Genomic DNA, 24,241 nt, shown 5'->3' on the forward strand with positions numbered 1-24,241 from the left:
TTTCCTTCGGTAGGGAATCAGTGAGAATTATTATTTCTGAAAACAACACTTTGCGAACAGCCAGAACTAAGCAAATCCAGTGAAATCTATCGTTGATCAGTGTGAATTAATAAACTGAACAAGGTGAGGGAAGAATAAAAAAAAATAGCAAGTCGGGTCTTGCCATAAAGCGAACTTTCCTGACAGTTACCTTTCATCTAAGAAAACGGCTCTGTATTCAAGTGCTTAAGTGCCACTTTCAGCTTTTAAAAGAGGAACAAGTTGTTAATAATTCACCCCACCTACTCCGTTTAATAACCATTTCCTTGTGGGTAAGAAAGGAGGTGACAGCTAAATACTTTTTTGGCGACAAAACACCACAAACTCGAGTTCTGGAGCTGCGGGCTCCTGCTCTTCCCACCCCACAGCATCAGGACATCCGCAGACCACGTTCTGGGCAGATGTCGAAGCGTCCCCTGCCCCAGCAGACCCAACTTTGCACGAGAGGTGGTTTGATTCCTTGCAGCAGGCGGGTGCTGAAGCTCAGGCAAGAGACGGTGCCTCACCAGGCTGCCCAAAGAGCTCATCCCTCTTGCAGCCACCCCTAGACACGCACACAACCCTGCGACAGGCACGTGCCGGCAGAGAGTCAGAGTCGTTACGTTATCCTACTACTACGACCAGCAAAACATGAGTTTGGGTGCAATCTCAGCCCAGCAAAGAGGTCCTCAAGCTTGAACTTCCCTGCTACTCCGCAAGGAGCTGCCCAGAGTCTCTAGACGTGGCAATTCCCTCCCCTGTCCTTCATAAACAACCCCAAATGTGCGGACCGCATGCAGGGCGTGCTGCAGAGGGCTTTTTACAAAAGCACGACAACGCAGAAAATCCTTTGTGGAAATCTGGGAGCTGGCTGAAGCGTTCTGCAAGGCTCTCCTCGCCAAGCAGCGGGTTACAACGGTGAGCTGTAGTAGCACCGCTAGCTAGTAAGACACTTCTTTTATCGTCATTGCATGGGCTACTTTTTGTACGTCTAGCTTAGGGTTAGAAATAATACCGGTTGCAGTAAATACAAGGTTAACTTGATTTCAGCTATCAGGGCTCTAAGCTACACTAACCTGCAGTTTCTCCGCTGTCTTATGCCAGAGCATCTAAATGGTGGCAAAAATAACACACTAAGCCTGACAAAAATAGCTGCAGCTTTTAAATATGCTAACAATAGGACAATAAGCAAACAACGGTTTAATCTGCTTAGTGTATGGTTGTGACATTAAAACGATTTCTCAAGAACTCACTTTTAATGATAATTTGAGGGGTTTTGGGCAAGGATTCTACCCCCTGACTCCATGGAGAATAGACGAGGGTATTTTTAACATTAAAGGGCTAGCCTTTCTGCATGCGAGTTACACTTCTGGAGCACAACAAAACCATATGTGATCCCTGTACCAACACATCCCAGCGTGAACAGGGCTGAAGAAGCTCTTGTCTGCAGAGGCGCGAGCCTGTCGGGAGCCCCGCATCCCAGCTGACCGGCCAGCAATCTGAACCTGCTTCAAAGCCCCGCTGCGCCACGCTGATTCGGTGCCTTTCTGAAGGAGCTTTTGAAGCAGACCCACTACAGAAAGCAAGCAAGCATCTGAAAATCCGGTGCGGTAAGAGGGCATCCCTCTTCCTTTGAAGGGATAAATTAACAAAGGCGAGTTATTCGGCTCTGTTAGACCAACTGGACTACCACTCCTTCCTCTTAGACACGGGGATTAATCTCTGATTTCAAAAGCCCGTAAAATCATGTAACAATATTAGTCCAGAGGCTCTCGCAAACCACTTCTTCATACACGCATCAGCACATTTTTTTTCAAATGAATTGAGACCAGACAATGAGATCCAGGAAGAAGGAAAGCAGGGAGCTGATATCTCCTGCGTAACCCCCTGGCTGCCCCTGCTCCCGCCAGCATCAGATCCAGCCGAGGCCCAGCACCGAGCTGGCAGAGCCGTCCCGAGGGCTGAGCAGCAGCATCGCAGCAAAGGCAGCGGCAGGAGGCCGACGTGGCCAGCGGCAGTGGCCTGGATGGCGAGCAGGGACGCAGCCACGTGTGGGAGAGCCATTTTGAGCAGCCTCGTGTAGAAGATACGGTTTGCTCATCACCACCGTTAGGACATCCCCAGCCAAGCCCCCGTTGCTCTCACAGAAACTGCTCAGCAGCAGCCACCCCTATGCTTTTTTTAACCCAGCAGTTCCTAACATTTTGCAGGAGACTACTATCAACCCTCAAAAACTCGTCAGAAAAACACCACTGATGACTTCGGTAACGTGCCCAACGGCCTCACAGACCACCAGTGGTTTGCAGATGACAGGTGGAGAACCACCTCAAGAAGCGGCAGCTCTCCATCTGAGCCACAACACGGGCCAGAGAGAGGTCTGCACCTTAGGGGCAAGAAGCCCAGCGCCTTTTCCTCAACCTCTCCAGACAGCTGTAGTTTGCAATGGATATGTCCCAACGCAAACTATTCATCAGCTGCACTCAATCGCAGCAATAAGTTATATCATTTCACTATTACTGTTATCAGAACTTGGGAATGCATCCCAGAAAAGCCAATGGAAATGCTGTGGGAAGGTGAATGTCTTTCCTAATTCAGTAACTGTACACAGATATCCCCAGAACTTCACGCTAGGCCACGGCCAGCATACTGGGGAAACACAGCTGGTCAGCTGAGAGTGTTCATCCCAATTCTCAGTTTCATTACTTAAAGTAAAGCTTTAAGTTTAAAAAGGACTAGTTTCCATCTTCTTTAATTCTAGCATTTTACTTCTATACGACAGATATCAAGCTGGTTTTACATTTCTAATACGAAAAAAATTGCTTAAGATTGTGCTGTGACAAAATGAGAGACTGTAAAGTTTATATCAACAAGGAAAACTAAACAGACTTACGGGAGGTAGTTATCTGAAGTACTGCAAGCACAGCCTTCTAAAGAAAGCAAACTCATGCTACAAAGTATGCTTAACGAAGATCTATTTGATAAATCTCAAGGACGGTATGAACAGTACACAAGTGATGTTTTTACGAGGACTATCTACAGCATATCTAGAGGTTTATTTACACAATTGAGGTCTCTTAAGACGGGACCCCAGCTTCGCGCTATGCAAAGGGCATAGCATCGCTCAGTTTAAAACCACAGGGAGAAAAAGTAAGAGGACAAGAGAGCTCTGTCCCTCCCAACTCACATATGCATCAGTCCCCTTACGCAGACTGCAGCCAAGTTCACTGCTAAAACAAAGAAAAATACTGTAAAAACACACACACAAAAATACTTCAAACCAGCACGGTACCTTGCAGGACAATTCCTTCACCTTTCTGCAAGCAGCCCGCTGACACCCTCAAAACCAGGCAATGGCCATTCCTGTTGTGCCCATGTATCTGAAAAGCTCTCTCTCCTGCTAACCACAGCCCCTCAATTATCATGAGATTTTCCATGTAACACCAACTAAAAATAGTCTGTGTAGTCCTCGCTCTGAAGATGTCCGAATTCAGCAAGTAAGAGTTAAGGAAAAGCAACTTTGCACAACAATCTCAACAATTTATTCCCCCTCCTTCCCCAGGCCAAAGATGCAGCAATATTCTGAAGCCAGAAAAAGAGAAAGCAGCACTACCAAACCGATTTTATATTCCTGTGCAAGATGTGGGCTGTAGGGGTTTTGCCTTGTTTTACTTTTACAAGCAACTAAAATTCCTAAGCACCAATTACGGGTGATACATTTTTCGAAAAGAGAAAACATTTCCCCTCCTCTAATTAATCCTTAATTTATGCAAAAAAAGCAGAGAGAGAAATCATTTTCCTAAAAACACACCTTGCCGATGACTGAACTCCATTCAACTCAACCCAATTCTCTCCTAAAATGGTTTCATAATAATGCTCTAAACATTTTGATGCTGTGCTTGAGATGCTTCCACAGAACAGATCACATTTAGGACCTGGGTATTGCAAATCCCTTTCTCACCCTTTTACATCAGAGAAAAACAAGCAACAAGGATCAAACTTCTCCTTCGTTTGTGGCAAAGAGAAGACATTTTGGTTTCCTACAAGCACACCGCAATGATTTCATCTCAACTACAAATGTAGTTCTGGGGCTAAAGGCTCGTCATCCATTCAAGTTTATTCACCATGAGGACTACAAATCAGTCGCTTTACCATAACCAGGACAGGATAAGGTTTGAAATGCAATATCCCAGGACATGATTAAGCAATTTTTTTTTTTTTCCTTAAGCTGTTTTTCAACACCATTATTTCAGCCGTGCCTGAGACTTGGAACAGACAGCACCCCACAAACCCACGCATAACTTGTTTCTCCAGAGCCATGCTTGGTATTACTTCTCCTTTCTTCTCCCAGAAGGATCTGCACCAAACTCCTAAAGGTAATAACAACAAAAACCAGACACGACAATGGTTTGCCCAAGTGGGTAACTCCCTCAACCCGACAGCAACTTTTAACAGCCATTTTAAAAGCCCATCAGGATGCATATGTATAGGCAGGCACCACACTTGAAAGCCAGCTGATGAGTCACTTCCAAGATCAATGACATTTGCTGGCATTTACAAACATGCCGAAATATCTTTCTGTTTTTTGCCAAACACTGTGTTTTAATTACCATTCTGCAAATCAAAATATAAGATAGACACTTTCAGCACGTGTATGCACTGCAGGGCTGAAAAGACTTCTCCAAAATTTAGCAGAAACTGAGTAAGCGTAGAGTCTTGAGTGGAAAGCACCAGGGTGACCACTGGCCAGAGCCAACGCTGCTTCTTGCATAAGGTCACATCTTCATTGCCAGTCAGCCCTACCCTTCACTCACCACATGCACAACCAGTCTGAGCTTTCCAGCATGAAACAGGAATTCCCACGGCTCCAACGCTGGCAGAAGTCTTTTGACAAAGAGATATCGCTGCCTATCTCACATCCCACTCACTTACCGTGAGCACATCCCTGCTGATGGCTAGCTGTTTGTTTTTTCAGTAGGCATACAGCTGAGCTATTAAAAATACTCAAAATGGAGTCCAAAAGTTAAGAATTCCAGAAATCCTGCAGGAGTCCATAACACCTTAAAAAAAACCTCCTTTCATCTGGGGAAAAATACTCTGAGCACACCAAACTCTACCATCAGGTTACCCAAGCTGTTAACCAGCATCAGCCTTTGTCCTCAGATACCTCAAAAGGAAAGTAACAAGCAACAACGAAACCAATTCAAAAAAAAAGAGTAAAAAGACTAAAACCCATCACACTCACAGTACTGACAGAAAAGAGCACTGTGATTCCTCTTGTGCAGAGCCACAAAATTCAATCTAGCACACAGATACAAAACGGGGAGTAAAACCTTTAAGTTGACCTGTGTTACTACAGTAGTCTTAAAATGAGAATCTCTCTCAGGGTTAGGAAAGTACAACCTCCTTTACCTGACGGACAAGTTTTGGAGCACACGGAGGGAAGAGAGATTTCTCCAAACCCAAAGCCAAAGACTCATACCTGGTAGACAAGGATCTCTTCCTTTTTTTCCAACATAATAGCTCTGCCTCCTTAAAAGTTTCCTTCCCCAGACATGCATTTAAGTCCACAAAAATCTAGGTTAGGTCACAGCCCATTTTTCCACCCCCCAATCTACTGAAGTTGTTTTGAATAAACTTCGTTTACATTTTTCCAACTTGCACTACCAGAAGCGCTTAGATCTTCCGCGAGATCTCTTCCTTAATATAAAAGGACCTAAAGGCATTTTGGAAGGCAGCAGAGAAGGGAAAGTTGGGTTTTTGGAAAACCCGAGCTCCTACCTGGAAAGCAGATAATGCTTTATACATCCTATCATCCCTAGTATAAACACCTCTATCTGTTTGCACCTGGAAACAAAACACTTTTGGAAGAGAGAAGGGGAGAACACAGAAGACGGCAGCAGATTGCTTTCCACAGCATTTCATGCATTGAGACCAAAACTTTGGTTTCCATCATCTGAAGTGCTGCAGTTTTGAGCCATAAGATCTTTCTCGGCTCCACAAGCAGCAGACAGTCTCCAGGATGAACACTGTGGCTGCTGTGCTTGTTTCATACCAGAAGGACAAGACCCAAGAGATGCTGTAGCAGGATCATGAAGAGAAGGAAGAAAGGCAAACAGCCCAGAGCTTTGATCAGCCTGTGTTTGGCTCCTCATTCCAACGCAAGGAGACTTCTCCTGAATGGGAGCAGCAACTCAAAAACCTACTTTGCTTCGCAGTACTGCCTTTAGGCTGTGAAAAGACTTGTAAGGTGCTGCTTGCTTCTGCTGTCTTCTCCTCTCTAAGGGAAAACAAGCAGCTCCAACCAGGTCAGGCTCTCCTCAGCCCCCTGCCAAGGGTGAGGGCTGAGCTATTTCAGACTCCGCAGGCTGCCGTGCTCCGTCCTCCCTCCACTCCCAAATCTCACTCGCCCAGCCTGGGAAAGTAGAGATGTGCAAGTTCTAACACACTTTGTTCCAGCATTTTACATTTGCATTTTGCTCTCCCACTTGCAAGATAGAGCTCCAGAATATTTTACTGCATTCCCATGACAGGAACAACATTTAATAAAAGTTTCTTCTTACCAGAGCTAGGCATGTGGTTCACTCTAGGTGGATTCAACAGCTCTACTGGCTGGTCTCTGCCAGAAAGTCCATCTGGAAAGAGAGGGGGAAAAAGAAAATTAAAAAAAAAAAAAATCACATGAACTGTTCGGTTAGCTGAGCTATTTTAGACATTCCAAGTAGAAATTTTAAAAAAAAATTACTAAACAATTATCAATGTAAAACAGAAACACTCAAGTAGCACAAATCGACAGAAGTAAGAATATGAACAGCAGAGCTGCACAACAACTGCTTACGCTAAAGCATAAAAGACACTGTCGCCCAAAACGCATTCAGGTCTTCCCAGCCTTTAAATCCACAACTGGTACCGATCCCAATCCAAGGAAACAGGCACGCCAGCTTATAAACCTTACCATACAATAACTAAACTGCAAGTCCTTCTTTGCTCGGAGAACCGAGTGAGTTCAGACAGAAACGCAGCCCCGTGAAGCGAAGTTGAAGAATGGCTGTAATACGCCAGGAAGATGTTAAGGAAAACTGACAAATCACTGCAGATTAAAATGCATAGACATGCATAACAAGCCCCATTTTGCATAAGTTTGGATTTCAGAAAGACATTAAAAACATACTTTGTAAATGATATGCAGAAATCCATCTCGCTGAAGCAGTTCTCTATTTAAAACATTTCAAAGATTGTATCTTGCATTCAGGTAGAGTTAAAACAGAAGAACACAATACCTACTGCTGCAGACTGCCAGACCAGATTTTCTAGTCACCCATTCCCCTGCCATCTGCACCCTCCCCCAAAAAAAAGTTGAAGCAGAAACACTAAATTATGCTTTCAGTACTTAGATTATGAATACTTGAATACAGAAAATTTATCTCAAACCCATTTGTTCCACTGTAAACATTTCCACCTTTGCCAGTTCTGTCTCACTTGTTCTCCTCTAATGCCTTCGCGCTCTGTGCTGTAGCAGAGATACAATCAAGCCAAACCCCGTCTGGAGACATCAAAGAAGCGACCCCATTTCTCTCAGAGCAAAGGACAGTATTATAAAAATATTATGTCAGTGGAACATTAAAAAGCACACAAAACTAAAAAAATTTAAAAAAAATTTTAAAAAACACACTTCATTTTCTTCTCCCTATTTTCTCCATTCCAGGTTTCTGGAGAGAAAGCACCATTGGGTCTTCTCCATCACTTGCATGGGCTTGCCTCCAGTGACTGTACCCAAGGATAAGTGCAGCCTCAGGTAATAAATTAAACTATAACCATGCTGAGTTCTCCTTCTCGAACAAGTAACATAGATTGTTCACATTATAATTTTTTTGGCTTTTGGTTTGTTACTCCTAGAGCCAAAAGAGTGGCTGGGCTTGCTGTACCGGAGTGGCCAACCTACAGCATTGGTGGGATGACACTCAGCCAGCCGAGCTTCACCGCCTCGAGCAGGAGCGAATGGCAATAAACGAGGAGGCAACTGGATTGAAGGGATAGAGTGAAACTTCCCTATTTTTAACAGAAACATTCGCCATCAGCCTCTCCACATTAAGAACACAGTGGTCACCAAAGATCAAAGAGCAGAAATACATAGCAAAATATACAATACTCCCTGGTTACTAAAATGTCAGGTTTTACAGCCTTGTTTTTTCTATAAGACAGGCATTTGCTATCTCAGCCCTCATTACTAATTTTTTAATTCATTGGCAAACTACAGCCCTATTTGCTGCTGAAGCCTTTGCTATGTTTCTGCCCTGAACACACCAGCATCGCTCAGGGAGCACGAGCAGCTCTGAAAACTCATGTCTTCAGCCTTCCAGTGGCTTAAAAAAAAAAGAAGAAAACTTAAAAACTCGCTGTGGTGGGCTCTCCTAGCAATAAAGCTGCAGCCACCCAGCAGCCAGCCGGCACGCCAGGCGTACCCGTGCCGGAGAGCATGGGGAAAGGGAGCCTGCAGCAGGGAGAGGTGAAACCAGCCCCCGGAGCTTCCCCGGGGAGCTTCTTCGCCGAGCTGTTTCAGATGAAGATGTGCCCTCAGAGTAGGTCCCGTCTACAAACCAGAGCCATGGGCCAGCAGCCCAGGTGCTCCACGAGACAAATCCGGGTCAATCTTGACGAAACCCCCCATTCGCAGCGAGGCCGCCGGAGCGAACGTGCCCCTTCCCACGCTCAGCCCGGCAGTTTTGAAGAAGCGACGTGTTAAACCCATACCTCCAGAGGTACAAAGCTGCTGGCAGAGATCAACTGACAAGAGCCCACCTCATCCTGGCGCGAGTCCGCAGCACCAGGTACTTCGGCGGGCTCACCCGGCTGGGCAGAGACCCCGGGCGGGCACCCGCAGGAAGCAGGTAAGCCGCTTCGACGCCAACCAAACGACAGGCTTTCGGTTTCGTTGTCGGCGGAGTTCCTCCCCCACTGTTGTGAATTTTCAATCTCAACAGTGCATCAGAGATCACTGTTGAAAGCGTTGGGTTAGTGGGGATTTTTAAGATTTATTTATTTTTTAATTCTAAGAAAAAAAGCACCTATATTTTTCAACTAATTGAAAAAAAAAAAAAGAAAAACACAAACCAACACTCTTCAACCTTTGTTTCAAAATGAGTAATAGACTAAACGGAGAAGAACGCTTAAGAACATCTTTTAAAGCACTTACGCTTTAAACACTGGAAGTGAAACCAAAAACTATGCAAGACAGAGGTTCTGCATTTGCTGTATTGAGTAACTATAGAAATGAATCTCTATTTGTTAAAAAAAGAGGCGAGGGGTAATTTATCAGGAGATATTCATATAAGGCACCTCTTCTCCTAAGCTAGTAATATGGATAAAAAAGGTTAGAAGAAGATGTAAACACGCAAGCCGGCACGTCGCTTGCCTTCTGCTGGGGGGTGAGCTCCCTCGCACCCCGAGCACACTAAATGCACGCACCCAGCAATCACAGCACAGCAAACGCTGCCTGCACGAGTCGGTTACTGCTTTTTGTTTGTGAGACCCTTGGGTGGGTATGTGCAGACCATAATCATTCACCCCGCTTGCCCCTGGTAACCCACCACCTTCTCTCCCAGCCCTCTGCGTCCTCCTCTCCCGCGCGACTTGCAGGCGGGTACCGCAAGGTGCATCACCTCCGTCTGCGGGAGAGGAGCCCGCACGTCCAGGCAGGCCCCTTCGGCCCCCTCAGATGACCTGGGACGTGCCCTGGGTGTCTGCATTCGCTCCCTCAAACGCACCTCCACCTCTCCATGGGTCGATGTGCAGAGGCTGAGGCACCAAACACCCATGGCTGTGGCACCAGGGCATCCCCGTGCTGTGGCTGCAGGCTGCAGCCCCGCAGTGGGAACAAGCAGCCCTGGCATCTCCACAGCTAACAGAATGCTGAGCAGCAAACAACGCTGAAGACATTTCCATTTACTCGCTTTCTGGTTTGGGGTGTTTTGTTTTTGTTTTTAATTGAAGTAGCTGCAAACACACGTTCTGCTCTCCCGCTCCCCATACGCACACCTTTTCTGTTACTACAAAACACGAGCAGCAGTGAGAAAGCCAGGACCTCAGAGATATTTCAAGCTCATTTCACATAGAAGCGGCACGTATTTAAGAGAAGCCTATGCTCTGTAACCAGACTTTCTAAGCCAGATCTCAGGTTTTGTCCTTTTCCAACAGTCATAGGCCAAAGTCAAAAACTCTTACTCCAGCCACCTCCACAAATGCAGGCAGAGCCTATCTGATTTCAGACACCACTTTCTATCAGGGTACTGCAGGAGATTCCCCAAAAATCACAGTCCTACTTCAGGTCAGCTACTCAGGATGCGAAATCTTCTTTTGCTCTGATTGCGGTGGTTGCACAGTATCTGTATTACTCAAAGCTGCAATAATTCATACCACCAGTGAGCTTCACAGGACGAAAAACTGAGCATCTTTGACTCAAAACTCTGTTGCATGTGCAGACTTAGCTTGGCTTTTGAGCCCCAAAGCAAAGCAAAAAACCCCAGAATACAATACCTCACCTCTTGAAGCAGTTAAACATTGCTGTTGTCTCCTCAGCTTCCTACAACAAGCTAAAGATACCACAAGAAGCAAAGAAATCCTTTCATTTCAAGCAGCTACATGATCAGTTTGTCAGGAGTTAAAATACCACCGCATTTAATGAAGCATCACATCTGCTGCCAACACAACGCTGACCAAAAAAAACCCCAAACTGACCAAAAGCTCAAACCTTCCGAACGGAGCAGTGGAAGGAAGGCTTCACAATCATTTGATGTGATACATCAAATTTTGATCAAGTACTAAAATCCATACACACCAGTACTGCCCAGCCATACTGCTGCCCACAAATGCACTTGCTTTGATTGATTCCTCCTCTCAAACAGAAGAGCTAAACTGATGTCAAACTTTTAAAGAAATATCTGTTAAAAAGCAACAAACAAAAACAACAACAACAAAAAAAACCACAAACAAACAAACAAACAAACAAAAAAACCCCAAACCCTGAGAAGTGACCAGTGAAAGGTGGAGTGGTTTGGAGTCCTAAGCTGTGATTACATGCTCCACATAACTTTAAAAGAGAAAAATAATAATCTCTCTGTTTTGCATATTCAACCACACAGCTTCACAGATCCTGTTGTACCACCACATCAAGATAAAGTGGTGACCTGGGGGGATCTAAGCCTCAAGAAAAGGGTGTTTTCTGCTTCTGCTGCACCGGGTTTTCTCCTTACCACCGTTACTGGAGACTCTCTCCCAAATCAATCTGTGTGTGACTGACCTTTGCGAGACAAGGGAAAAGCACAGTGGTTTATGCCAACACTTAGCAAGCACTGCAATAAAGAGCGGTCAGCGAATGCAAAATGAATACAACCACTTTCCACTACAAAAACGTTTTGCCCCCTCCTCCGACCTTTACAAAGTATTTGGCTCCAATCCTTTCCATGCTCAAATATTACAGAGAAAGCTTTAGTAATTACAAAATTAAAAAAAAAAAAAAAAACCACCACCAAAAACAGAAACTCAGAAGACACTAAAACTACCTGTACTACACACAGTTCTACAGTTTCATTCCCGTTACTGCCTGGAAGGGATCAGGGGGAGCTTCTGCCTGGAAGGGATCCCAGGGGAGCTTCTGCAGTCCCCAAGGAGCAGACAGGGATGGGAAGCAGTTTGTCTTAGTGCCGTGAGTAGGCAAAGAAAGCGCAAAGAGGTCAAACCATGCAACTACAATTTGACTCTTACAAGCCACAAACCCTGGTTGGAATAGTACTTAGATAAACCAGATTACCTGCAAAATATTTTCAACCTCTCTACTAGCCAAATTTTTCCTAAGCTACTAAAAATAATTGTCAAGAAAATGACCTCTTGAATTGGTTCTGTATGAATCATTCTAATGATTTCACAAAAAAATACCAGAAAAGCACAGGGGTGAGTTGTCCCAGCTGCACGAGGGAGGCTGAACTGGGCACATGAATCCCAGGGCTGACGGCAGCCAGTGATGAACCGATGCCTGCAGACCATCCAGTCCACAGTGTTCACTAGGGAAAGACAAACTGCACTGCCAATCGAGCCTGAGAGGAGGCAGACACCAGCCTGGCTGATTTATGGCTGGAGTTAGAGAACATTTAGCGTAGCTTAATTTCCAGACGGGTACTTCTACTCATTAATTAATAAGATTAAGCCATTATTCATTGATGGGAACTTGAACACTTTATTTTCATCCTACTCTGTTCCAAAGAGTCATTTCAGTTACTTTCAAAATATAGCCAGGACAGGTTTGGAAGTAGCTGGGTTTGCAGGATTTAAACGTGTTGAAAATGGTAAAACTGGCTACAGTACACTCCAGAATAAGACAGACACACGCACAGATAAAAACTCTCAGTAAAGATGAAGCAGCAAAACAAACAACAGTATCCAAGGCAAAACCAAAAGAGACTAGGACAGGGAAGTACAGCTCTATAACCTCAAAAAAAAAAAAAAATCACGAACAAAACCAGAACATTTAAGCATTCAGTGAGTTCTTGAAGAAAACTGTAAGCAGCCTTACTGTAATTAACTCTGCTGAGTTTAAAAATGCAGGGCAGAACTTGGAACAAAGAGGTTATTTAAAGAGTTTTCCTTGTATTCAGATCTATTGACCTGAAGCAAAGCACCCTGGCCTGCTTGAACTCCTCCAGTAAACTGATGAACCACCAACAATGATCTTTAAAGGACACCCAGAGTAGAGGAAGAGTCCTACAGGGTCACAGCAGTAAAATGTTCAGAAAGGCGGGAGAGAAAGGCAGGAGAAAGAGGTGCAGAAAATCAGCACTGTTGATTCGGAATTGATTTCCTGAAAGACAGGATCATTTCAAGCAGCAGAACAAAAAAATCAGGTAACAGGACAAGTAAGATGGCTGCCTCCAGGTGAAGTTCAAGGCAGGCAAACGATTTGTTTCTCTGTCAGTATGTCTGGCTGGCAAACTGGCAAAGAAAGTTTTTATTTTACTCAAGTTTTATTAAAAAAACCCCAAAACAGCAACCCACACTGAGAGGCTACACGGGGCATGTCAGTAAGAAAACCAGGTCTGTATGAATCACCCTAAACCAAGTACACACCTGGTTTAAAAAGTCCACTCAGTCATCATCTGCTTCTGGATCCGTTCTATCCAGCCTGTTGCGGTAGCTCACAATTTACTGCTAGGAGGAGTAAAGATGCATTTAAACCTCAGGCGCACCCTCACACCACAGATACACCCCTTTGGAGCACGAGATGCAGCATTCAACAAGTTGGAACATGGATAGATGCAAGGGTCAACGACAAACGAGTAAAATCCTACCACCTTAACGATGATGATGATAATAATAATAATGGTCAAATGTACAATTACAACATGAGAAGTACCTGGCAAAGCAAGGATACAGTAAAGAAAGGCCAAAGCGCTTCACAAAACTGAGCGTCCACCGCTCGGCAATGATGCAGAAGACACCAGTTCATTCCAGGACGCCTTTGCAGGCGCATATGCAAGGCAAGGGAGGTCATCGCTCAGGGGTGTGACAGCCTCCATGGCCAAAGCACTGCCCTCGCTTTTAGATTCAACACCAGAAGATGAATTGTAGGCAATCAAGGAGAAACCTCAGAGAAACAATTTAAAAATGAGATAGAGGGTCTGCAGGCATCGGTAGTTTTTCAAACATCAGCCCGTTCTCCGCTGAGGGAAGATGATATAGCGGGCCCAAGATTTTTTCTGGATGAGCAATTATCTGCTGACACAGCGAGTTTGAGACCTCTCGACCAAATACATTTCTGGTCTTCTTTAGTCATATACTTTCCGGACAACACTTCACTACAGAGCAGCTACCAGTTATTTTTGAAAAGGCAGGGAATTATACCTCCTGTAAACAACAAGTCTTAAAATCTAAGACCCTGCCATTGAACTGCCAGTCCATGGCCTCCACACGAGGCAGTTACTGCCACTTGCCATTCACAGCTTCGGGTTCCTTTCCAAGCCGGTTTCGGGGTGGGCTTGGCACACAAATTGCAAGACCTCCAATAGACTGTACCGTCCTCAGTAACAGAGTAGGATCTAGAGCTTCTTGCTTATGTATTTCCAATTTCTAGATAAGAAAAAGGAGTGCAGAGGAAAACTGTTGAGCAGTAAGACATCCCAATAAGACACCTGCAACAGTCCAAGTGACTGGTGATGAATCTGATAATCGTTTCATTGCAAACCACTTGCAAGGCAGTTACCAGACTATTTTGGCTATTTTTTCATCAAAAGGATACAGCTCAAAAGCTTGCCCCCATGCTTTCCAAGCCAAAATAAAAAGAAGCTGCAATTTCTCAATGCCCAATCGATAAAAAGCCTCAGGCAAAACAAGGCAGCTGACAGTAAGCCCAGGATAAATAGCCATCCGCTGGCATCTGAGAGACTATCCCAACCACATCCTTTCAAGAGTGTGCATCCACATTTTAAATCAGGCGTTCGCTAAGGATACTACAGAGAAGAGAAAGGGGATGTGTGTGGATCAATGACTCCTGAATTTGTAGTTGTCATCAAGCAAACAATTGCCTTGTTCTCCTCACCGCTTTCTAGTAAAGCAATTGTGAACTTGTCTCACGAAAAAATGGAGAGAGAGAGATCCATTCCCTCTCTCTCCGACCATGCCACCTTTTCACCCGCTTCAAGGTACAGCTGGCAGCCACTCAAACACAGCAACACTGAGCTTCGCCGAAACGCTCAAAGACAGAATCAGCCTCACAGTTACTTTCACTCAAGAGATGATCTAGTGCTTGCTTGACCAGCATCACGTCCAACGTCTACACGCGGAGGAGTGCTGGCAGGATCAGCTTTCACTTCGCATTGGGAGCGGGCTCACCACCACATCCACGAGGTGTTCCTTCTTCTTGCCTTCCCCTTCCCCCCTGGTCAGGGCTGCCCGGTGGTCTTCAAGCCAGGGCCAGCTCCATCCCTGGTCTCCAGGCTGCTGTCAGCAGCTCACAGGGAGGTACCCACCAGGCAAAGTGAAAGCTCCTCACTCTCACTGGCACTGCCCGGGGAGTTACACGCTGTCTCTTCCAGGCCCAAGAACATCTTAGTTTTCCCCCCCCACTATCACTATTTGTGTACCACAGTCACATCATAAAACATGTCTTGCATTTTAAAAGTGAGCTGGGGGGTTGTTTTTGCTGCACGCTGTGCAAACAGCACTTATCTGCGTTACGTCTTGGCAGGCTTTGGGGTGGGTGAGTGGGTGGCTGTGGCCAACTCTATCGCCGTATTTCCAAAACCAGACCACGTGCTAACCTTGTAGCCTTGGGATACCAGGCAGCTAAAAAAGGATCGCTGAGGAATAAAATCTCTATCCTTGACCGTTAAGCACAGTCCACTAAACTGACTTGCATATTAACGGCTACGGCATGTAACAACAAGTTAAAATATTAGTAATGAGAACAGTAATTATCATAGACGTATTATTTATTTGTCTACTCATTCGAAATTTACAGAGGAAAAAAAAGTCTTCAACATTTACAAGAAAGCAATTAAGGCAGCAAATGGATTATTTCTCTTTAAACCTATGAGAAAATGCTCAGTGCATATTTCCTCTCTAATTTGTCTGCACTCAAGAATTCTATTTTTGGAAGTCTCCCTAGACTGTATCGTAGCACCACATGTACTGTAATGGCATTTTAATTAGCCCAGAGAGCTGGAAGATGCACTATGCATCCGAAAGAGAAGCAGCCTAACAAAATGAGAGCATCCTTCTCTTCCCTTCTTTGAGATTTACAGCAGCTATCAAGTCGAAATACCAATTATGGTTTCAACTGGAATCAACTGTGACTGCTATAAAAATCCGGTGCATTGCAAAAGCCTGTAGAATTCAACAAAAACAAATGGAGTATTTAAGCACTATTTACTCATATTTTAAAGGTGGATGGTAAAAATAAAGTGCTGCAGATCTCCACAGGCAGAATGCGGGACAGAAGAAGGAGACAATAAAAAAAATACATATCTATACACACACATTGGAGCTGGGCTCTAAATGTGTTATTGACCTGCAAGTATAATCAAGAAAACACCTGTTAAGATGAAAGCTAATCCAATCCTGTTTATATGTGGTTGTTTGGGGGGGCTTTTTTTAATTATTATTATTACTGCTAATACATCTAATATTCAAGTTAACCACCTTGCATTGACAGTGGGTGACATAATGCATAAAAATCATCAGCATGGTCTTATGTATATTTACTTTGTTGTAATTCTGACTTCTTATTTCTGATGCAGTAGAAACTAGGTCAGGCTGATGTCCATCCCAGTTACAGAAGAGGCTGACCTATCTTGAATCATAAGCCTCCTTCACGCCCTCGACAATACCGATTCCTCCAGAGACATTCACGGGCCCAGATGTCAGGCGGAGGATGCACAGCGTTCCACTGAAGCCAGCAGCAGACCACAGCACTTGGCACCTCGCAAGCAAGGCCTATGATGGATTTTAAGCTTTCTTTTGCATTATAATCCACTTAAATACTTCACAAGAGTCAGAAGATACTCAGGCGTAACATCTACAAGAGCTTCGTGCTGTTTTCCTACCCAGAACCTAGCAAAGATAAATACAACTGATCCCACTTTGGTTAACATCAAGGTAAAAGCAACACTCAGCAACAGTTACTAAGACAGGCAACCTTTAATATATTACTATAAAGTTATCCTAGAAGCCAGATATCTAAGACGCGTTACAACAGGCAACGCTGTGGTCCTCAAGGTGGTTACAGATTAACATCCAAATGACAATCCACTACTTCTCAAACGCCGAGTCGTAAAAGCGTTGTGCTCTGCTTCCTACGCCATTGTTTTCTGTAATTCTTTGCAGTGGGAGCATAACACAACTCCCACTGAACATGACAACCTTCAGTCTCTTCAGCAGACTCTGCTGACTTCATCTGCACAGAATCTGAAAAATACGTCGTTTTGGAAATCTGTGGTAATAAACTAATTCTTTACGCACAAGTAGCCTAAGGTCTGTAGTAACCTATCCATTAGATCGAAGAGATGAAGCTCACAGAAAATAGTCCGACATAATGAGAGCAAAATGGAACAAGCTAGCCATTTCAGAAGACTTGCTTCCCCTGCGGGCAAGGAAAGTCAGAACCCCCGACAGCCAGCCTTCCCACCATCCCCAGGACAGATGCAGCATGAAGTGAAGAAAAAATAAGATACTTAGGAAAGAATTACCACATTAAAACAACAGTATGTGTAGTACTCTTTTGATGTGTATTTTCCCTTTTAAGCCAAAAATATCCATATTTAATGTTGTTTTTCATTCCATTCTTCTGTAACAAGTTTCAAAATCAACTCATTTGCTACACAGAAAATAACAACAAAGTCCGATTATGGACAAGCTCGAGCATGCACCTACAGCAGAATTAAAACACTTATCCTGTGTCCTGATCACCTGTGACACCTAGGTGGTCTGAGAGAGATCACTCAGTCTTCCTCAAGGTGAGATGGAAAGCCCTGAATGGGAGCAGGTGTATTTCTAAGCCAACCATCTACCTAGCAAAGAGAGCCTACCACAAAACTGTACTGAACACCAGTGTCCCAGCTGTGCCCAAACGCGCTTCTCGGCCGGCTCAGCCTCTGTTCGACAGCTTCGACACCTCCCGTGGGCAATCTCCTCTGGCACGCAGCCACCGGCCAACCTGAGCGCCCGGCAGTTTTACTTCTCCAGTTACAGGCAGAAAAGACTGCTATCTTATTTCGTACACACAGAGTCACCGTGAGCATGCCACACCAGGACAGTACTGTATCAGAGAGCCAGCTCTATTCTCAGCGTATCTCGCCCCACCATTTCCCACAGCCAGCATCAGAAGGTATTTGGTGGTGGGCATCCAACACCACCTCCCACCTAGTGCTGCCTCAAGCTCCAGCAGGACAGCTCAGGGTTTATACCGCATGGAGAATAAACCCCATCGTTGTGCCCCTGTCTCCCCGGAGCGGGGTCCGCAGGATCCCACTGTGTCGTGATGTTAAAGCCACCTCACATGAGATGCTGCCCGCAGAGTCAACCTGGTACCTTTGCACAGCACTTCCCTGTCATCCCAGCCCTATCCGACATCAAATTAACGACTATCAGCACCAGACAGCAGGAATATTGTCCCAGTCTACCTGTTCCTGAATATACCAGGCACTATCTACCAGCTTTAGACTGTCTGCATATATCTTCATGTCAATTAATGTACAGATTTCTGAAATCTGGACTTCAGATATTTTTAAAATCCGGATTAAAAAAAAAGACGACTTCCATTTCAAAGCATCTAAAAGTAGATTCCGCTTTCACAGACTTGGTGGAACTGCAGTTTTCCCACTTGCAATGAAGGTGCTGAGACTACGCTGTTTATTACTATAAATATATTCATAAATATTTTCCCTGGCACAAAGCGCTTCAATTTTAAAGGCAAGAGATTCATCAACTCTTACAGATAGCTTCATCCTTACCGCTTTTATTCTGTCAGCGAGCACACGCTTCTGGCAAGAGTGGAGGAGGGTACAATCTGCCACCATCTGCAGGGTGCTATCCATCTGAAAAGGTGACTGTCCTCAAGAAATTAGCATAGTCCAAGCATTAAACTTCACTCTGGAATATTGTGTTCAACCAACAGGCTCTTTCAAGTGCCGTTCTGCAAAACGCTCCTGTTCCTTGCTGCATGCTGGGCTATTTAAAGTTTTAATTTTTTTTACTTTTATCACAAGTGAATAAAACTTTCCATCCTTCTAGGTACGTGAATAGGGTAAAGCCAGTGTTCCACAATCTCAGATAAATTTTTCTACAGGAGATCAGTATTATCAAGGCAAGGTGCTTAATCTGCTGAGACAGATCCCATGAACTTCAGCACACTAAAAAAAGCAAAATCCACAGGACACCCTTGGCATTCAGCAGGAGAGGTGCTGCTGGCACCCGGCCATTTCACAATCACGGACTATTCAGAACACATGAATTCACGTTTGATAGCTACAAATTCACAGATATAATGCCACTTTAATCAAAATTAATATTTCAGCAGGTTTTAAAAACTGATTGGTGATACAAAAATGACGCGAGGAAAGAAAAAAACCTTGAAATTATCCGCAATTGTCAGCAGAAGGAGACCTATGAGGCACATTTTAAAGGCAGGAGAAAAGGCTGAATAACCTGCTTAATTTTCCCTTCTCTCCAGTTGAACAAACTGTCGGGAAGAAATCCACATGAAAGATAGCCGGGCTCTTCGGCAGCTTCGAAGGAGATCCCAGCTCCTGCCCACACGCTCACAGGACACTGTGTTCAAGCTAACGAGATACCAAGCAGAGAAAAGCCTTGCCTCGTTAAAGAGGGAACAAGCTGTATACGAACCAAACCGCATGGGTTTCCTTCCCTACCCCAGCCCTGCATTTTGCTAGCACACATGCTAAATGAGACTCATCCACAAAACTATTTCCAAGGCTAGCTGTGTCCAAAGGCTCTGATCCTTTCCATAGCAGAAAAAGGAAGGGATAATAATTACCCAGCAACCCATTACATTAATGATTTCAGAAAACAGGCTAACCTGGGGAAAATTCCTGGATGAAGCAGAGAGGAGGGAGAAAAGAGGCAAAGGAAACTGATGCTTGGACCCCTGCCTGGACACTGCTGGCAGCTGGAACCATCTACGATTTCACTACTAAGCAGATGCCTTCTCGCCTTACAAGCTGCAGCTTCTTGAGTGGATGGCAGAATTGGAAAGAGCAGAGGAAAAAAGGGAGAATTTTTCATTGAGGAAAATAAATACAGAGACATGGAAACAGGACTGTCAGCAAACAGAGCAGGACTTGGGTTTGATGGAGCTGCTGGGTCCTGGGCGCCTGACAAGAGTGCAAGGCTTCGAGTTTCAACCTTTCAGAGTGCTCCATCCTTTCTTCTACAAAACAAGAGCTAAAATACTGGGGGAAAACTCCACCCAAGAAAGAAAGAAAAAAAAAATCCTTCAGAGATCTGAGAAAGCTTCCAATGAAAGGCAAAAAACAAACAGCCCAGTCAAGGAAGCTGGACTGGACATGTCCACACACAGCTTGCTGGAGACCTACATCTTCAGAAACTTGAGCAAGACCCCAAGAAGACTCTTCTCTCGTCCCTGCTGTCACACCAACCTTATTCAAATTGCATGAGGACAACACACTCGGAAACAACAACAGCACCATGGGTGCTGGTGCCTTGCATCTTCATCCCCTATGTATCACAGTAACCACAGCTCCCGTCTGCCCCAGGGCTTGAATTCCGTAGGACAGTGTAATTTGTTTAAAGCCAGCTCCCACCGTTTTCATGTACATCCATCAGACTGGCAGAATTTATAATTAAGCCATCCTGAGTGAGATCAGTCAGATCCACACCTACCCAGTGCCAGGGCTAGCTTGACAGGGTCTGAAAGCAAACGCCTTGCTCCATTCTGCCTGTTAACTGTTTTATTCATTAGGACAAATACTTCATCCTAAGAATTTGTATTTTTAAATATGTATTTGAACTGCAGCAGGCAGGGACTCATTTCAACTTGCACTGCTGTAGTGGGGTGAGAGCCAGCGGTCAGATGGAGGGCTGGCCAGCCTGCCTGCTCCCCCCCCCCCCCCGGCACGTGTCTTCCCCGGGTACCTGCACAGCCTCTGCAGCCCTGTCTTCCCAAGAACCTCGCCCTCACACACGGCGTCTTCTCTGCATCCAAGCCTGTTACTGCAACAGTGTAAAATCTGTTGCTCAGAAGTGAAAAACCCTTTTGGTCAAACATTTGAAGGACCATGCCTACCAGTGGCCTAAACTGCAATTCACCCTAAGCCCACTGAAGACAGCAATCACATGTTTAAAACGCCATCCTCTCTCTCAGAAAGGGAAAAAAACAAGTTCTGTTTCCTTCCTCTGCTCATAATTCAAGTAGGTGCACATAAAAATTTAAGAGAACAGCGCATAAAGTTTGGACTGTTATTTCTGTGCAGTCATTTAACAGATCAGCACGACACAGTAGCCGTTACCAGAAACACTTTGGCGAGGTGGAGCTGCAACATCATCAGCACGTGAAGGGACAGTCCATGGCAAAGGAAGAAGCGCCAGTCTCCAGGGTTTTACATCGCAAATTCATGGTGCTGCTCTGGGAAAAGCTGCCGTGCAGCACCCCAAAAATTATCGACATGTAGAGGTCAAAACGCTTCCGCAATGCACTGAGGGCACCCAGGGCAAAAGAGCCAACGGAGACTCTGCTCAGCAAAGGGCAACTGTTTAATCAAAGCCATCAGTTAAACTCTGAATTGATTCTGGAAGAACACGAATCAACTGCAGTTAAAACAACACACACAATTCAAAACAGCTGTGCCCAGCAGGACCACACTCCAAACTTCAAAGCCAGCTCTCCACTCTCAAAATAAACAAACCCTCCCAAAAGTGCCAAAGACAAATGCTTATTTTTAACTAAAAGATAAGAATGTGGAGCTATTAATCAAAAAACTCTGTTTTCCTTCAAAATACTCAAACTGAGTATTTCTGTGGAAATGCCTGTCTTTATATTCGAGCGGTGAAGATGACACACACTTTGTACAGAGAGCACTGGCTGGGGACCACGAAAGCCATTTCGATAGCTAAGGGTGCATCTGTCTGCACTCGGGCAAGAGGAGGATGGCAAAGGACTTCTCACGCTGTTGCGATAACACCAACAGAGAGAACAGGCCTCTTGCTTCTTGTCAAAAAGGCAGAAATGCCCATAAGCATTAATGTACTCGCTGAACTGCTCTTGACTGAATTTTGGTAGTGGTCCATCAATGGAGTTCATACAGGAGCTCCTCCCAGCTGGCTCTCCCCAGCCCACACCAGAGCTGCGGCAGATCTTCCCAGGATTACGGAGGGTCTTGGTCTCATTTTAGGCAGATTTCAACACACAGACCTTCTGTTCCACAAAAGTATTTAATGCTTCCTTTTATTGCGTTAATCACCAGCACATGCATCTGGCAGATATTTCCAAACTTGCGCCACTGATTCACAGCAAGGTCCTCCAGCAGGTAAGGAACACAAGCATCATACCTCAGGAGCTCTCTAAAAACCTTACTTGCCAACAGGAAAAGTGCAACTTGTACCACCTCACAACCAACAAAAGCCGAGAAAGCTCCTGAGCACATGACCTTCTTGTTGAACATGGTTCATACCACAAGTCCAGATTGCTCCCCAGCTTGATAACCAACCCCAAAAGGCAGGCTCTCTCAAATGAGGCTCTCCAGCTTGCGTCCAGATTTTCTTCTCATAACAATACACTATTTATCCTTTTTAAGAGGGGAAAAAAGGAAGACCCAGGGAACTACAGGCCAGTCCATCTCACCTCTGTGCCCAGCAAGATCATGGAGCAGATCCTCCTGGAAATGCTGCTAAGGCACATGGAAAATAAGGATGTGACTGACGACAGCCAATGTGGCTTCACTAAGGGCAAATCGTGCCTGACAAATTTGGTGGCCGTCTACAGAGGATTTACTGTATTAGTGGATAGGGGAAGAGCAACTGATGTCATCTACCTGGACTTGAGCAAAGCATTTCACGCTGTCCCACATAACATTCTTGTCTCTAAATTGGAAGGACATGGATTTGATGGATGGACCACTCGGTGGCTAAGGAATTTGTTGGATGGTCGCACTCAAAGAGTTGTGGTCAATGGCTTGATGTCCAAGGGGAGACCAGCGACAAGTGGCATTTCCCAGGAGTCAGTACTGGGTCCGGCGCTATTTAACACCTTCATCAACGACATGGACAGTGGGACTGAGTGCACCCTCAGCAAGTCTGCCAATGACACCAACCTGTGTGGTGTGGTTGACACGCTGGAGGTAAGGGATGCCATCCAGAGGGACCTTGACAGGCTTGAGAGGTGGGCCTGTGTGAACTGCATGAAGTTCAACAAGGCCAAGCATAAGCTCCTGCACTTGGGTCAGGGCAACCCCAAGCACAAATACAGGCTGGGAAGAAAATGGATTGAGAGCAGTCCTGAGGAGAAGGACTTGGGGGTGCTGGTGGGCAAGAAGCTCAGCATGACCCATCCCCAGCAGCGCGGGCACAGGGCGTGGAAGGGGATTCTGCCCCTCTGCTCCACTCTGATGAGACCCCACCGGGAGTCCTGCATCCAGCTCTGGAGCCCTCAGCACAGGACAGACCTGGAGCTGTTGGAGCGGGGCCAGAGGAGGCCACAGCAATGACGTGGGGGCTGGAACCCCTCTGCTGGGAGGAAAGGCTGGGAGAGCTGGGGCTGTTCAGCCTGGAAAAGAGAAGGCTGCAGGGAGACCTTAGAGCAGCCTGCCAGTACATAAAGGGGCTCTTAAAGAGTCCCTCAACATCTTTCTTATCAGGGAGCATAGTGATAGGACAAGGGGTAATGGCTTTAAACTGAAAGAGGGTAGATTCGATTAGATAAGGAAGAAATTCTTCACCGTGAAAGTGGTGATGCTCTGGCACAGATTGCCCACAGAAGCTGTGGCTGCCCCCTCCATGGCAGTGTTCAAGGCCAGGTTGGACGGGGCTTTGAGCACCCTGGTCTGGTGGAAGGGGTCCCTGCCCACGGCAGGAAGGGTAGATCTAGGTGATCTTTGAGGTCCGTTCCAATCCAGATCAGTCTGTTATTCTGTGATGTTAACTGCTGGCTGTGTAGCTGGACACTGGAGAAGGTGCTAGGAATTACCTGAAGAAAGCAGTCTTGATGGGAAGAAAAGCAGAGCTACACTGACAGCCAGCTGAAAAGGAACAAGATCTCAGAAGCACAAAGAGATGTTTTGTCGGATGCCGCAAGCAGCGTGCTTCCACGCGTTCCTCTATGTTATACCCTAGGCACCTCTGATTTTCATCCACGAGGTTACACTGGCTTAATCCTGCCTGCCTCCAGCTCTGACTTACTGCCAAACGCAGGCTCTTCCGCTGCGGCAATTCCTTCCGCTCTCCATGTTCCTTGCAATGAAAGTCTCCTCCGCTCTGCTCAGATCGGGCGTTTCAGTACGCTCACATCTGTGGGACCGAGGACGCTGGGATGCAAGTTTGCGTTTGGATAAATCGTGTGCATTTCAAACAGTGCAAAACCTCCATCCTCAGCCTCCAAACTGCTGCATTTCTCAAAGCTGAGACCTCCCTGGATACCTTTTGCTGTCTAGGAGAAACCCAGGCTGTTTCACACTTTGGCAGTGGTCCCTGCTGTTAATGAAAGTAAAAGTGT

General features: G+C 45.5%; 1 protein-coding gene across 5 annotated transcripts in view; it reads right to left on the reverse strand.

Annotated features, from left to right (window-relative positions):
- Window positions 1–24,241, reverse strand: part of HDAC4 (histone deacetylase 4) — a 264,827-nt gene that overhangs the window by 155,140 nt on the left and 85,446 nt on the right. For all 5 annotated transcript variants that reach the window (XM_075431189.1, XM_075431191.1, XM_075431187.1 and 2 more), the window contains one exon: window positions 6,579–6,650. In XM_075431189.1, the coding sequence (XP_075287304.1) occupies window positions 6,579–6,650 (72 nt within the window). The remainder of the gene's footprint in view (window positions 1–6,578; window positions 6,651–24,241) is intronic.

This window comes from Opisthocomus hoazin, chromosome 9 (assembly GCF_030867145.1).
Source record: "Opisthocomus hoazin isolate bOpiHoa1 chromosome 9, bOpiHoa1.hap1, whole genome shotgun sequence".
NCBI lineage: Eukaryota > Metazoa > Chordata > Aves > Opisthocomiformes > Opisthocomidae > Opisthocomus > Opisthocomus hoazin.